Here is a 15896-nt window from a genome sequence, read left to right as displayed (position 1 = left end):
AGAATACAATATTTATGAAGCAAAACACTCTAAAAGCTACGAATTTTACCCAAATAAAAAAAAACCTTTTGCTTCGGTCAAAATGATCACGGCAACAGTAAAAATTAATATTTAAATCCCCCCAAAAAAGTTTATTGGGGATTTAATTCAAATTTAGGCTCTGCAGTCTGATTCTACTGGTGTCATAGTATATTTTTTATATACGTTTTAAAAATAGGTTAAAAACAGTTTAAAATGGACATATTTATCTATCTATATTTTAAGTCTAGAAGTATTATAGAGATGTTTCACCTATTATATTATGTCTAATGGTCCTGGGAAACCAAATTATAAAAATCAATAATTATACACAATAATTATAAAAAAAGAAAAAAGTTTTTGTTTCAATGTTTAAAACGAACATATGGGCTTTCTGGTAATGTTCATACAGAGATGGAGAGACATCCCATTTTGTCCCTTTTTTGTATCATTTTGAAAAGTGCGACACCCTATGACGTCATCAACCTTTTGGGAAAGAGAAAGGGAAGAGGGGAAGAAAATCTCTTCAAAAGAGATGGGAGAAAAGGGGGCTTTCTTACTATAATAGGCTGAGTCGATTAGACAAAAAAAAATCATATATAAAGATGCAACGAGTGCAAACTGCAATATTTGCTATGCTCTTTGTAATTCTACTTTATGTTGCCTTTCCATAGAGAAATTAATTTGTACTTTCTAGAAATTAATTAACTTTTAAATTCATCCAGCTTGGAAATGATTTAGGGATAATCTCGTATTTTGCTGGTTTATTGCCCCTACAGGGCCATATCCTAACCTGCGTTCGACTCTTACCCTGCAAGAACCTAATTTAACCCTGCGGGGCAAATCTAACCTTAACTTAATTCTTCATAGTTACACACTATACCTCTTAATATTAACCGCCATGCCAAATTTTAGTGTTGTAACTATTTTTAAGTTGAGTTCCTTTTACTTTTGGTATCTTTAAGTGTCACACCCTCCCTCCCCCTTTGAAGGCTATAGATAAGTAGTTGTGTTGTTTGCATAATTTTCATAATACAAGGATAACCACATCCATAAAAGTAAAGCTCTAACAGTAGGATAAAAGTACATTTACACTTGTAGAGTTTCAGAACTGAATAATCGGAATATAAATGTTTAATAGTCAAAACAAAATTGAAAGTAAATTAGTTGAATAACTGTCTATATACAGGATAATGTTTAAGGACATTCTTACATTTTTGGGACTTGATTATAGAGATGATTCGCCAATAGCATTATAACTTTCTTGTTCTAGGAATCTGTATTCCAAAAATCAGATGAACCATAAGGATGACAATATCCATAAAAGGGAAGCTCTGAAGTGGTAGAACAAACAAACATTAACACTTGTAGAGTGTAAGAACTGAATTATCAGAATATAAATGTACAAAAGTCGACAAAACATTATAAGTAAATTTCTTGAAAAAATGCTTAAATACAGGATAATACTTACATTTTTAGAACTGATTATAGAAATAATTTGCTTATAACATAACACTTTGTTGCCATAGGAATCAGTATTCTAACAATAAGATCAATAGGATTAATACATCATATAAAAATTGTTGTTAAAAATATAAAAATAAACATGTCTAAAATGGAAGTACGGACATTCTAGTAACAATTATTGAGTTGCTACGCTTTCTAAATCCTACCAACTACTACAGGTATCACTATGCAAAGGTTGAAATCAAGAGGACAATTCTAACATGCCCAAATTAACGAAAAAGATATCCTTTCCAGACAGACACACCCTAATTATAGAAAGCTTTGCTTTAATATTTAGTGGTAAAAAAGTTGATAATGTTTCAAATGGGCGTACGGGCATTCTGGTAACATTTATAGAGTGGCTATGCTTTCAAAGTTATACCTAACTATTATAGGAATCATCAGCTAACTGTTCCGACGGATGGGCATACGTAAGGACAGACCCTAATTATAGAAAAGGTTTAAAAATCAGACATCTGTATTACATTGCAGGGAAAAAAATTTCCGCTTTGTTGATATCATGTTTTCTAGCGCACTACAGACTGGCTGACCAAGTGGGTTGTATAGTAAACGCAGATATTATAATCTTCACCTAAACAATCATTTGTAAAACCAGCTGAAAAAAATTCATTTTTCTTACGGAAATTAAGTTTAGTCTCCAATTTTTGTTTTCCCCTAAACATAGCTAACAGACAAACATTTCTAATCTTAGAGTAGCCACGCTAGTAAAGGCTAAACATCACAAAAACAAGTAAATCTTTCAAAAATGTTTTATATTTTAAATTAAAATGGATTGTGATTAATGGCATTTAGGAACAGTTTTGGCATTCTCCTCTTAGAAATATTTTTTTTCAATTTTGAAAATTTTTATACCCTCCCCCTTCCCCCCTGACAAAACAACTATTTTAGGTTAGGTTAGGTTTTAGAATAGGGAGCCGAGCGCTGCGATTAGGTAGGCAAGGGTGCCGAGCGCCGCGGCCAGAGTTCATAGTTCTGTCAAGGGGGGGAGAGGGGGGGGGGGGGAATTTTCAAAATTAAATAAAATATTCCTAAGAGGATATTACCACAGCTTTTACATAAAGGGATAGTTGCATGAAGTGCATTTCAGAAAAACAATTTCAATTGATATTTTTAAAACTACATGTACAAAATTAAAATCTTTTTAAATATATGCCCTATAAATATAGCTTAAACCATTTAAAAAGAAAATATATGCAGTTCACTAATTTCATAAATAAATGCATTTCGTGCAACTAACCCTTTAAATATACAACAAGTAACATTTTGATATTACATAGTATATAGTAAATATAATTATAATTCAACAGTTTCACAAAATTTTTAGTGACCTTAAATTTTATAATTTCAATATATTTTGTTTGTAAAATTCATTATTTTCTAAATTAAAAAATTATTTAATAAAAAATCCTTAATTTTAAGTTACAAATGCATGGAAGAAATGAAAGAATTAATATTTAAATTTAAACTTGTTCTTACCTACTTACAAACTATGAACAATATTATTTTAACAAAATAGTTTTTACTGAGAGAGAAAAATTTACCCGAAGAAAAACAATTTAACTATTTGAAATTATCATTTTTAGCAAAATAGCGTAGACTACTGTACACTATTGTTTTAGATTATAACTAACGAAAAAGTTTGATTATAAAGAGTTTTTCATTGGATTAAATATCGCCCCCTGTATTTTTTTCTTACATGTCTAGATTCTTAAGAAAATACATTAGATAATGTTCTGAAAAAAGATGTGTTAAATGTAGTTTCACTAAGTATAACACGTTTTTTATGCCAAATTATTAATTATGACTTAATAGATTAAAAAATGAAGACTGAAAAACTGAAGTTTCAAGTTTTGATAAACAAAATTATATAAGGATAGATAAATAATCATTGATTACAACCTTGCATTTATAAATCTTGTAATAATTATAGTTTTCTGTATGACCCGTACAAATATTAATAAGCTTTCAATTATAGCTTAATGACAAACCGAAATGACTGTTATGTTAACTAAAATTTTACAGATATAAAAAGTCTGTTTTTTATTGTGATGTAGGTTGCGATTAGAAACCAGTTTTCTGCAGGGCTGTTAGCATCTGAACAAAAAATGATATTTAATACAAAGATTTATAATAGATGAAATGACTTCAATTTTTAAAAGAGAACTTAAAGGTTCGCTTTGTCCTTCATTAACGGTTAGCACTTTTCATTAATTTTTTTTAGGTAGTTTTCGAAGTACATTCTTGCAACTTTTAATGGTGTATATGAATGAATAACCATGCATAAACTCTATTTCTTCCTAAGCAATTTTAAAAAAAGGTAATATCACCTACGAATACAAAAATTTCGTGACATCATTTCGTTGTCATGTCATGAAATGACAGACTGATGAATAAAACAATGAAACAATTCAAAATCATATTCATCCTATATCGTTACGGATTGAATGACGGACAGACAGAAGAAAATTTTAGAGTGGCTTCACTTAAAAAAGTAATTTGAGTAATTTCACTTATGATGATAGCAACGAATCTTAATAAACCTTAAAATAAAAGTTTATACCTGAAAATAATGGCAGGTTTGGTGGTTGTGTCTATGTGAGCGGCCGCCAGGCTGCTTTTAGGTACTACGCAATGCGCGCTAGGGCCGAGAACACGCGGACAAAGGCTAGCTGTCTTGGACTGCTGGTCTCCTAAAACAAAAAAAAATTTATTTTCACGACAAAAATATCTTAAAACATTTCTTTAAATAACAAAAAAATAATAAAGAGCTTTAAAATTATTTGTTGAAAAGTTTTTACACTTCAGGTTTGGAACCAACCAATCAAAATTAAATTAAAGTATTGAATGTTTTAAGCCAACGAATACAATAACTACAATAGCGTGGTTGTTATACTTTGGGTTCTAGTGATTTTAGTAAATATGATTTTTGACTTTCTGACTTTCATCTGACCGTATAAATGAAAATATTATATAACTAATGTTAACTCATCAATGTTTATGCACAAAATTACTCCTACTGCAGATTACAATTAGTGGTTGAAACTTGAAAATAAACCAACATATCAAAATCTATTAAGAGTCACCAAGTTGTCAAGCCAACAAGCCAAAAACATTTTCTTATAAAACTTTTGGGACTAGTGTAAAAAAAACAATTTTCCCGGACCTCTAAGTACCTGTACTGGCCATTAATAGGTGGATTGAATGGCAGGTTATTGGAGACTGGAATGTGATTATCCTCAGGATGAGGAACTGGCCGGCTATCTTTAACCTGGACAGAAATTAATTATTTAAAGGGGGGGAGGGGGCGAAAGTGACACTTTTTGAAACCAAAACTAAAAGTCAAAGGAACTCAACTAATTAAAGAGTTACAGATCTGACATTTTGCATGGCAGTTGCTTTATAGGGGTACAATATGGAACTGTGAAGAAACGGCGTCGCAACCGCCGAAAACCGCCGAGAAAAGGCAAAAAAAATTAGGCGGGAAACGGCGGTTGCGCCGCCGTTTCTTCACAGTTCCATATTTTACCCCTATAAAGCAACTGCCATGCAAAATCTCAGACCTGTAACTCCTTTTTTAGTGGAGTTCCTTTGTTGACTTTTAGTTTTGGTTTCAAAAAGTGTCACTTTCGCCCCCCCCCCCCTTTTAGTTTTAAAAATCTCAAGAAGGAAAATAAAAACAAACTAGGAAATGTATTTAAAGAACAGATAGAAATTTTTTGAGCCAAGCTACTTCCAGTAGCGACTTCAACGAATAAACAAAAAGGTAGCGTTTTAATATTTTTAATTAAAGCGTTTTCCATTCAACTTAACATTACAGGAATATGTATTCGTTATGAATGGCTGAAGTAAAAGATCTCAAAATTTCAAAGAATTTTAATTCCATTGGTCAATATAGGGCTTAAAGCTATTTTGAGGACTGAAAGGAAAATAAAACAGCCCAACCTATAAAGTATAGAAGTAACACCCAAATAACCTAATAGAACATAATCGCTCAAAGCCACATGAACAGAAATAGGTAAATAATAGCTATGATGAGATGATCACAGACTCAAGAAAAATCAATTTGTTTACCTTGACAACGTCGAGATAAAGATTTCTGTTCATTTCAGTAGCCAGGTTCATATTGAACATATCACTATCCTTCTCAATATCTTTAACCTAAAAACAACAATGTATAATAAAGATGATTGTAAAGTGTAATCCTAATAAAAGGTCTGCCATTTTCGGTATGAAAGTGCAAGAGTGTGTATGTGTTTATATTCTCTTTAGGTCCCTGAAGGGTTTTAAACTATTAATAAAAGGTCACGTCTACCCTCCCAAGATCAAATAAATCCTAAAAATCTCCAATCTAATTTTATTATCCCTAAAATTATGTGGCGAAGTCAATCTCACCTTCGGGAAGAAGTATTTGTTGTACATTTATGTTTTATTATCTCTGCTAAAAAATGAATGGGGAGACAACGACTAATTAAAAATAAAACAACTATAATGAGCTTATTTTCGCTGGATTTTAAACCTTTAGTTATATAAAAACAGATTGAATTTTATACAAATATTAAATAAGAAGAATGAAGGAAACTAAACATTACAGATAAACTCTTTATCACAACAATAAATATTCACCTTAATTTGATTCCATTGATTGCCATTCAGATTTTGAAAACTTGTATTAACAACATCATTCTTGTATGTACCTTAAGTAATATTTGATCATTAATAATTAACTAGGGTGACAACATCCTCCAGTGGCGAAGCACAAAACATTCGTGTGTGTACATTTATGAAAATAAAATACATGCATTCAATATTTTTTAAGTAATAAAAATTAAAAATGTCCTAATCAGTGAAGTTTCAACAAACTAATAAATTAAGTTATTAACTGTCTTCCCTGACATTTTTTTCTGTCCTAAAATAAGACGCTTTTAACTTAAAAATTATGCCCTATAATATTAACTAGGGTTGGGCCGGATATCCGGTGTGGCCGGATATCCGGTGTGGCCGGATATCCGGCCATTTTCAATATCCGGCCGGATACCGGATATTGAAACTATCCGGCCGGATATCCGGTTCTATAATTTTTAATACTTTACACCAAAAATCTCTGCTTTTAAAAATTTTAAATGGCTATAATTTTCTTATTATTGAAGCTAGAAGAACTTTTTTTCTGAACAAGTTTAACTTTATGTAAATTTGTATAAGATTTCTTAAGAAATTTTTTTTGCTACTGTAGTATCTAGTAATTTGGCCGGTTATCCGGTAATTTGGCCGGATAACCGGATATCCGGCCCAACCCTAATATTAACGTCCTAGAAATTGCTCTATACAAATAGATCTTGGGACCAAAACTAAGCTTACTTATGTCTAGCTTCATTCTCTTGGTGTTGATGATGTCCAGATCTGGCATGTTGATTGTCTTGTTGAACATGGAGGTCACCTCGTACGGTTCAGACTGACCTAAATTTAACGGAACGTGTTTAAGCTGGACTTTAACGAGTAGTAAAATATTACTAGATTTAAATCAGGAATAAGGTATATTAATATTAATCTAAGAAAATTTGGGTGGGAGGGTGGCAGTCAATAGAACAAAGATCAATTATCATATCCAAATTGTATACCTGCTTTTTACAATATAAAAAAATGTGTTTTAATTTAAATTTACGTACCTAAAGCCCTGTTGTAAACATCGTTTACATCAACACCAGAATCAGCACTGGATTCGCTGGATTTCCGCAGAGATTTCGTTGGCATCAAAGGTCTAAACAATAACAATTTTTATTCAAAATTTTAACATTCGTTAATAATTAAGTCTAGTAATAGAAAACTAGTCTTTGTTAGAAATAATGAAATAATATTTTCTTTTCGCACAGGAAAAATAGCTTTAAACCAAGGTGTAAAAACTCACCTGAATCCAGATTGATGTTCTCCAACTCTTGTCTTCTCTGCAATGTGTTGCTCCTCTTCCTGGTGAATGAAGTTGCATCTGAACAATTAAAGTTTGTGAGATTTCAAACAAAATACATAATTTTAAATTTTTTAACTCTTTGAATAATGAATCCTTTGGATAAATTCTGTAAAAGTTAAGATTATGTTTGATGTAATAAAGGTAAATCCCTGTACTAATAATCAGGGATCTAAAGGGATAAGACAATGAATGATAAATTGATGTACATCCCCAATGACTACCGTTCTGTAGGTAACAATTATTGTTTCAAACATTTTGACATTAATCTTTATGAACAAACTACCTAATCAAAATTTAAGTAAATGTTACTCCAAAACTAACCAATAAGAAAACTTAATAAAAAATTTTTAGGAGACTAGTGTAAAAATTATAACAGTCCAATGACCCCCTCTTGACTTATTAAACTAATAGACAGGTTGCATAAACATGGAAAGTACCTTGTGCCATAAGCACACCATCCCTTGATCCAATATTTCTGGCACAGCTTTGTCTTGTACTTGTTGTGGCGGATCATATCATGCTGAAAGTAATTTACGTATTTTATACAGCTTTCTGCGGATACTAAAATAAAAAACTTAACTGTTTTAAACCGGATTTAAACTTCTTTTTTAGCCCTTTCGATATTGGATATTTAAAATTTTTATTTAATATCTTACCCTTAATTTTGCTTTGCCATGAGCGAACTGGCACTGATTTCCATAAATGCATTCACCCTTCTCTCTAAAGTTGCGACAAAACTCTGTCTTCAACCTTAAAGACAAAAAATATGTAAAAGTGAATAAAAATAATCTCGAAACACTACCTATGGAAGTAATACAAAGGGGGGGGGGGGCGGATGTGCCACTTTTTGAAACCAAAGCTAAAAGTCAACAAAGGAACTCAACTAAAAAAAGAGTTACAGGTCTGAGATTTTGCATGGCAGTTGCTTTATAGGGGTACAATATGGAACTGTGAAGAAACGGCGGCGCAACCGCCAAAAACCGCCGTTTCCCGCCGAATTTTTCGGCGGTTGCGCCGCCGTTTCTTCACTGTTCCATATTGTAACCTTATAAAGCAACTGCCATGCAAAATCTCAGACCTGTAACTCTTTTTTTTATTTGAGTTCCTTTGACTTTTAGTTTTGGTTTCAAAATGTGGCACATCCGCCCCCCCCCCCCCTTTATAATGATTAATAAATTGTGTCTATACCTGGGATTTGGGGATATAATCTGGCCAGGCTTTCCATCCTGTGAGATCATTTGACTTCCCTAAATTAAAATAACAATTTTAGACCAGCTAAACGACGGATTTTAAAATACATAAGTTTCTTGTGGTGGCAAAGTAATAAATTAGGAATAAACAAAGATTTTATTGAAAGCTTCGTTAATTAAACTTACATCTTTAGATTCATTATCAACTCCACTGGCGTAACTAGCTGTATCCATATGCTGAACCTAAAAAGTAACATAAGTTAACTGAACGGAAACCCCAAAATAAATATTAGAATAGGTATTTAAGTGGCTAAATAAACCGCACACTTTTCATAGAACTATTACATATTTATTAATATAAAGGGGATATTTCCTTATCACTAGTTTACACTTAATTTACCTTATAAAAATAAAATATATAAACCTGTAATAATTTTTGTGCCAGTCTAGTAGCACTGTCATGGTCCCATGTGTCAGGATTACTGTCCCACAATGGAGTCTCTTCGTTTGTACCCCAAATTTCCTGGGAATCACCGAGAGTGGACCATTGAGATTCGCCTAAAATTCAAATTCGCAAGAAAATTTTAAAATTTGGTTGGGTTCATACAGGTACTGCAAGACCTGATCATATAAATACAACTTAGTTAATAATAATAAAATGCAACCTTATTTTATACGTCGCCCCTAGTTTCTAGAAGAAGGTAAGGGAAATAGCTTAAAACCACTCTAAGATATCCACTTAAATTACATCAAATTAGGACCAGCAATTAACAAGATCTTTAGCTTCAGACAAAAAAAAACTAACTACCTTAATTACAGGTTAGTCGTGCGTTAGTTGACAGGGAAACTACTTGAACATATTTCTATTACCATTCGGCAACTACTTGTTAAACTAGTGTCTATAACGTATGGGGGGGGGGGAGATTCTAATGGTAAAATGTTGTTTACTTGTCAGCAGCACGATGAGCCAAGCCCTCAAAATTTCTTTAAAAACCTTTAATCTATTAATAACGCTATGTGTAAAGCTTGATTTCATATGACTGATATTTAAAATTTAGGAAGTAAAAAATAACCTGTTTGTTGTTGTACTATAGGTAAACTAGAGGCATTTTCTGCGGGTGTTGTTGAAACAGGAGCTGTTGAAACTTGTGGAGTTGTTAGAGGCGTCTCTGATTCTGTGCTTACTACTGTTGTACCTTATCAAAATCATAATTTGAAATAAAATCTTTTAAGTTTTTTATTTAACACAAATAGAAACTTAAACTCATATCAGAAGTTCATTTTATGAAAAATAACAAAAAATTTGGCGCGAGAGAGGAATTTAAGCTTTAATGTTCTTATCATGGGGAGTAATACTATGAACAAAATGAAGTAGAATGTTATACATACCTGATTCTGTGCTCTGTTCAGTAACCTCCTGGCAGTGGCGGCAGTGGCTGCTGTTGCAGTTGCAGCTTCGTCAGTAACATCTCCAGGATCCCCATCAACTTGAGAACTGAACATACACTCTCCGTCCAGTTGGGAATTAAACATTGACATATATTCAGCAAGATCTATATGATGAAATTCGGTGTTGACATCGCCCTCTTGAGGTGTCACCATGCCCCCGTCAACCTGGCTGGCACCAACGGGTGCTGGCAGCATCACTAGTTACAGGGCCATCAACGGAACCTAGGAAAAAAAATATACATTTTAAAGGACATTCAAATGTAAACCTTATTTACTTACATTAATCTATAAATATCTTTCCTTAAAATATATGTTTCAACTTCCTTTGAATTTTTCTAAAAAGGTTAATTAAGAAGTCTCAATACCTGTAACACTAGCTGTAGGTTGGTTGCCAATACCAGCCGCCGACATAACGACCATCTGCTGGCCGCCTCCTGCGCTGCTGCCAACAACAACCTGTTGGCCGCCAGCGGTAACTAGCTGGCCGTGGTTTGATGTTGGTTGGCTGCTGACTGTGTTTACTAATTGAACTGTTTTACCTCCGTGAGTGGCACTGCCAGCTATGCTGGTCAAAACTGTTACGGGTTTTCCTCCTGAGAAAAAGATCAATGTGAAGTTGAACAAACAAGTAATGCATTGTATTTTTAAGAGATAGATCTTAAAAAGTGAATTTTATAAATAATCTTTTGCATGATTTGTTATTTCTATTTTATTTGATAATAGAATTTAGGTGTGATTGTAGAAAATTAAAATTAACATACCAATCATCATAGTCTGTGTGCCGCCAGGTAGAACTCCCTGGCCTGCCGGCAGCGTCAAAATTTGTCCGGCTCCGCTGGAAATTATCTGAGATCCGCCCCCCGGCTTACCCAACACATTCACTGTCTTCACCCCCTGCTGGTTAGGTATGCTAACCATAACAGGTCTGGAGAATGATGTTCCAGACAATTGTCCACTGCTCACAACAATCATTTTAACACCGCCCCCGGCGCCCTGTGTAGCATACATTGTCTGTCCCGGACCGCCGGCGGTTGAATATTGGGCGCCCAGTGATTTGACCGCTGCGCCGCCGGCTGTGGTCATCACAATGACCTGTTAGCCACCGGCGGTGCGGATGGTTTGACCGCCAGATTTGTTTCTAACTATAGTTTGTTTGCCGCCGATATTTTGAACTTGTCCTCCTTGTCCTAAAATTTACACAAAAAAAATAATTTTTAAGATATTGTCATTCTTATGTGTTATGCGTGGAGCTCATACACAAAACATACGTATAAACCTAACATCCTATATCATTATTTATACACATATTAGTCAAAACAACGTTAGCTTTTGAAAAAAAAGTGGGCATCATCGTGAGTACACAGTAAAAATACGTAGGTATAACAATACCATAAGTTTAGAGTTATAGCCAGGGATATGAAGTCATAAGACAATGGACTATAAATTGATGTACAATACATTCCGCATGCAATGTTAATGCACAAAATTACCCATACTGCAGATTACAATTAGTGGTTGAAACGTTTGGACACCCAACTTAATAAACCAACCAATCAAAATCCATTAAGAGTCACCAGGTTGTCAAGCCAACGAATAAGAAAACGTTATTGTAAAACTTTGGGGACAATTGTAATAATCAGCTCATCTCTCTGGTTATAGAACTGCCATACAAACAACTAAAAATAATGTATACCTGTACGCCCTGAATGCCTCCAGATTTAACCATTATGCCAGCTGTATTTATTGTCTTCACACCAGAAACTGCTGGTTTTGTCAGCTTGTCATAAGTAATTTGAATTATATACGTCATTAATTGACCGCAAACGTTTTAATTATAATACTGGGGGGAGGCGGATGTGCAACTTTTTGAAACCAAAACTAAAAGTCAAAGGAACTCAACTAAAAAAAAGAGTTACAGGTCTGAGATTTTGCATGGCAGTTGCTTTATAGGGTTACAATATGGAACAGTGAAGAAACGGCGGCGCAACCGCCGAAAACCGCCGAGAAATTGCAAAAAAAAATTGGCGGGAAACGGCGGTTTTCGGCGGTTGCGCCGCCGTTTCTTCACAGTTCCATATTGTACCCCTATAAAGCAACTGCCATGCAAAATCTCAGACCTGTAACTCTTTTTTTAGTTGAGTTCCTTTGATGACTTTTAGTTTTGGTTTCAAAAAGTGGCACATCCGCCTCCCCCCTTTTCTCACTGAAAACAAATATTCAGTTTTTCTTTTTGTATACTAAAAAACATGACCTAAAAAATTGCTCATGTTCGTAAATTCCCACCCCTTATTAATTCCTATAATCCTTTAATTTGATTGACAGGTTAAGATATAACTTCATAATTTATCCATAATTTGTAATTAAATGCTTTAATAAAAAAAAATCAAACTTCAATAACTTTTTTGTCTTTAGAGATTTTTTTGTCAAATAAGAAGGAGTTTTTTTTCTTTTTACTATAACCTACGTTATTAAAGAAGATTCTTTTACTGCAAATGCATCACAGTCAAGAAATGTGAAAAAATGACAAATTGCAGTTTCTTAAAAATGCTTTTGTGAGGAGCTAAAAAGCATTTCACCTTTAAAACTCATTAAGATACTTTTCTTATACATTATTCTAAATTAATATTAAAATTTTAAGATTTTTTTATACATAATAGAAGAGTTATTTTAATTAGTATTATAATAAGTATAGATGTATATTGTATACAGATAACTACCTGCCCCCCTTTTCCAAGAACCTTTTTGTCTGCTAGCAAATTATTTTTTCTGTTACTTGGCTGTGTTAATATTCCCGACAATATAGGTTGATTTTTAAAGACCCAATTGAAGGTCGGCACATAACAGTTATCTAACCCCTTCCCCCTCTAGTGTTTTACTCTGTAGTTTTGATTTACATTTTCATATTGAGATTTTTTACCTGGTTAGGGGTAGAAGGTGGTTTTGGGGTGTTGGCTCCACTCATTATTCCGCCATCCGTGGGGGGTCCTCCCATTTCTGGGGGCGGGCTGGTAGCCATGCTATTACGGGGACTGTTCCTGTATTCATTTGTGATTTTCAAACATTTTTATTTCATGAGAAATTTTGTGTAAATCATACCTATCTATAATTAAAGAAACGTCGCTTAATTTTTATCTCAAAGTGCCTTGTTTAATGTTTACTTCAAATACTCCCATACTATTGTGTATGAAATAAATTGAAAGCAAGGGAAGGGGGCGAATAATTTTTTTCTAATTCTTTAGGGCACTCAATCTATTTGCCCCGCAGGGGTTAGCAATAGGTATTTTTAAAAAACAGAATTTGGTACATTTGAAGAAATCATAATTCACAGATTATTGTTGAATCATTAAATCAAATGTATGAAAACCCATTCCTGTCATGCTGATTAGGGGGAGGTCCAGTGGAATCTCTGGGACTGGTCGACGGCTGCTGGTCATGAGAACTGCTGCCAGACTGCCGTCCGCGGTCCTAGATAGGTAATTAACATTAATGATATGGTGAAATGCAGCCAAAACAGTGATCCTCACTCAATCAGTTAGCATGTCACTGTTCATAAGCATTATTTTAAAATTATTAATATGTTTGAACATAAGTTAAGGCTATTATCTTGGAAGATTTTTAAAAAGTTTAAGGGGGGGGGGGTTTAATGCAACCATCTCGTAATCAGTGATTAAATTGAACTGAAATTTTTCATGGGTAATCCTTGGTAGGTCTATTTTCCCTAAATCGAACAAAAAGTTGGAAAAGTAACGGCTGGCGGCTCAGCCATTTACCCGCGTTTTGCCTATTTTCAGGGCAAATTCATCATTAATTACGTAGGAATCAACTTTTAAAAACATATTTTTTTGTTTAATTCATGTAAAATGATAGCAATAGCCATTTTTTAAGTTTCTAGTACCAACAGCAACCGGCTAGAACTTAAATAAGATTTTTGAGCCAAAAAAAAGTAATATGTGTTCTTTTTGTTCGAATTAGGGAAAATAGACCTACCAAGGATTATTCATGCAAAATTTAAGATCAAAATTCGAATTCTAAGTGTTATTCAATCATTGATTACGAGATGGTTGCATTAACCCACCCCCCCCCCCCCCCTCCTTTAATCCTAACATACCATGAAGAGTAAGTTTCCTTCTTCCTCTCTTCTTTTCAACTCCTTTAATTTGTTTGTCCATGAATTTTTACCCATAGTTCTAAGTTCTGAAATAAAATATTTTATGCTGATACTGTTGTTCCTGCCTAAATACACTTTACGACTTCCAACCATTTTTAAGATTTTTAAAGAAACCAAAAGTGTTCCCAATTTTCAGCCCATTAAGGGGAAAAGGGAAATGGGCATAAACCGGTTATAAAATATCTGAATCAATTAAGATATCATATGCCCAAGACCGCTAAAACGCTAAAACGGGACCATGGTCAGAAAAAAACACCCCAAAGGAAGTTCCGGGAATGCCTGATTTTAGCAAACCAAAGGGGGGGGGGGGGGTTAAATTTTGACATAATTTGGCTTAATGTGAATATTCTCATTACAAAATACCTTATTCTATCCTTCAACTTACTAAAAATATTACTTTAAGATAATAAGTATTTTAACATTGTGTAAAAAAATTTTAAATTCAGATTTTTTACCACTAGCACAACAAATTCACATTTTTTAAAAATTTTTTAATCCAACTCTTGTTTGGTCTTATTAAAGACTTATGTTTAAATTCAAGCCAGTCAGGTGCCTAACTCTGTACATCAGGCATGTAATGGGAATCCCCCTTCCCTTTCATCCTTTCAACCAGGAGGAAAAGTCATCCCCTCTCATGCGATGCTCCACCCTTTATTTTTGAATGAAATGTATTGCTCAAGTCTAACCGGCCAATAGAGGAAGAGGCTTCCACTTACCCCCTCCCCCGACCCTCTGCTTATTTGACCGGTTGTGTATAAAGAAATTCTATGGATTCTTGGATATCTTGAAACCGGTTTGTGACCATTTCCCTCTCCCCCTTTATGGCCCGAAAATGGGGAACACTTTTGCTTTCATGAAAAATCTTAAAAATGGTTTCAATAAGTGGGCTCATATTAACCCCTTAGCTGATGATAACGTGAACAGTCTTAAATAATTTATTTTAAAAATATTTTTTTATATTCATTTGGGGTTTATGGTTTTTAGTGTCGTTTTTTATGATTGTAATAAGTTTATTTGTATTCATGTGATATTAATGAAATTTTATTTAGAGACTACCAATTACTTTAACTAGCTATGTTTAAAATGTCATCGATCTACATTGAAAGGCCAACAAATTAACGACACTGAAAGACAATCAACATTTTTTATTTAATAGTATAAAAAAAGACTTTTTTAAATGTAGTACCTACGGACAAAGTTTGCATAATTAAAGGGATTTAAACATAAAAATGGATCATGAAGCATAAAAGAACTGCGATTCTCATTTGTCTAAAGAATCTACACAAAAAATTTCAGACTCCTTTCTTTATTTTTAGTGGTTTATTTTTGCACGAAAAGTTAATGTAAATTTTGTTACAGGAAAAAAATAATTGATCCGAAATTTAAACCTACTAAATGAAAACTAGCATAAATCCTGCCCTGTGGGTCTGCCCCCAACCCCTTACCACTTACAAATAAATGAGGTCCATATTAGCAACCTAACTATACAACATGTTCTACCTTGTAAATATTTCAATGAATGAGGGATCTTTTATTTTTTCAGTACAGCTTTGCAACCGATAAATATAATGGATATAGAATA

The 15896-nt window shown here is 33.5% G+C and overlaps 1 protein-coding gene across 5 annotated transcripts; it reads right to left on the bottom strand.

The window, feature by feature from the left end:
• Positions 1–2280: 2280 nt before the first annotated feature.
• Positions 2281–14341, bottom strand: LOC145304297 (uncharacterized). Of its 5 annotated transcripts, XM_080146151.1 has the most exons (16): positions 14255–14341; positions 13511–13611; positions 13064–13175; positions 8884–8940; positions 8696–8754; positions 8164–8257; positions 7945–8027; positions 7448–7525; positions 7209–7300; positions 6901–6999; positions 6169–6239; positions 5617–5703; positions 4709–4813; positions 4106–4235; positions 2589–3639; positions 2281–2358 (listed from the first exon to the last, which is right to left on the bottom strand). In XM_080146151.1, exons 1-14 carry the CDS (start codon positions 14327–14329, stop codon positions 4170–4172), a joined length of 1179 nt encoding a protein of 392 aa, XP_080002277.1. In that variant the 5' UTR covers positions 14330–14341; the 3' UTR covers positions 2281–2358; positions 2589–3639; positions 4106–4169. The 5 variants fall into 5 exon arrangements, with proteins under 5 accessions (XP_080002277.1, XP_080002280.1, XP_080002279.1 ...); XM_080146154.1 differs by lacking the exons at positions 2281–2358; positions 13064–13175; positions 13511–13611; positions 14255–14341 and adding exons at positions 9122–9255; positions 9771–9893; positions 10087–10310 and having other exon boundaries at positions 2579–3639; XM_080146152.1 differs by lacking the exon at positions 2281–2358 and having other exon boundaries at positions 2581–3639; positions 4719–4813.
• Between the last annotated feature and the right edge of the window lie 1555 nt (positions 14342–15896).

Source organism: Acartia tonsa, chromosome 13 (genome assembly GCF_053477335.1).
Source record: "Acartia tonsa isolate MP-2025a chromosome 13, ASM5347733v1, whole genome shotgun sequence".
NCBI lineage: Eukaryota > Metazoa > Arthropoda > Copepoda > Calanoida > Acartiidae > Acartia > Acartia tonsa.
Note: the sequence above shows the minus strand (reverse complement) of the source record. Positions and strands in the feature narration are given on the sequence as shown.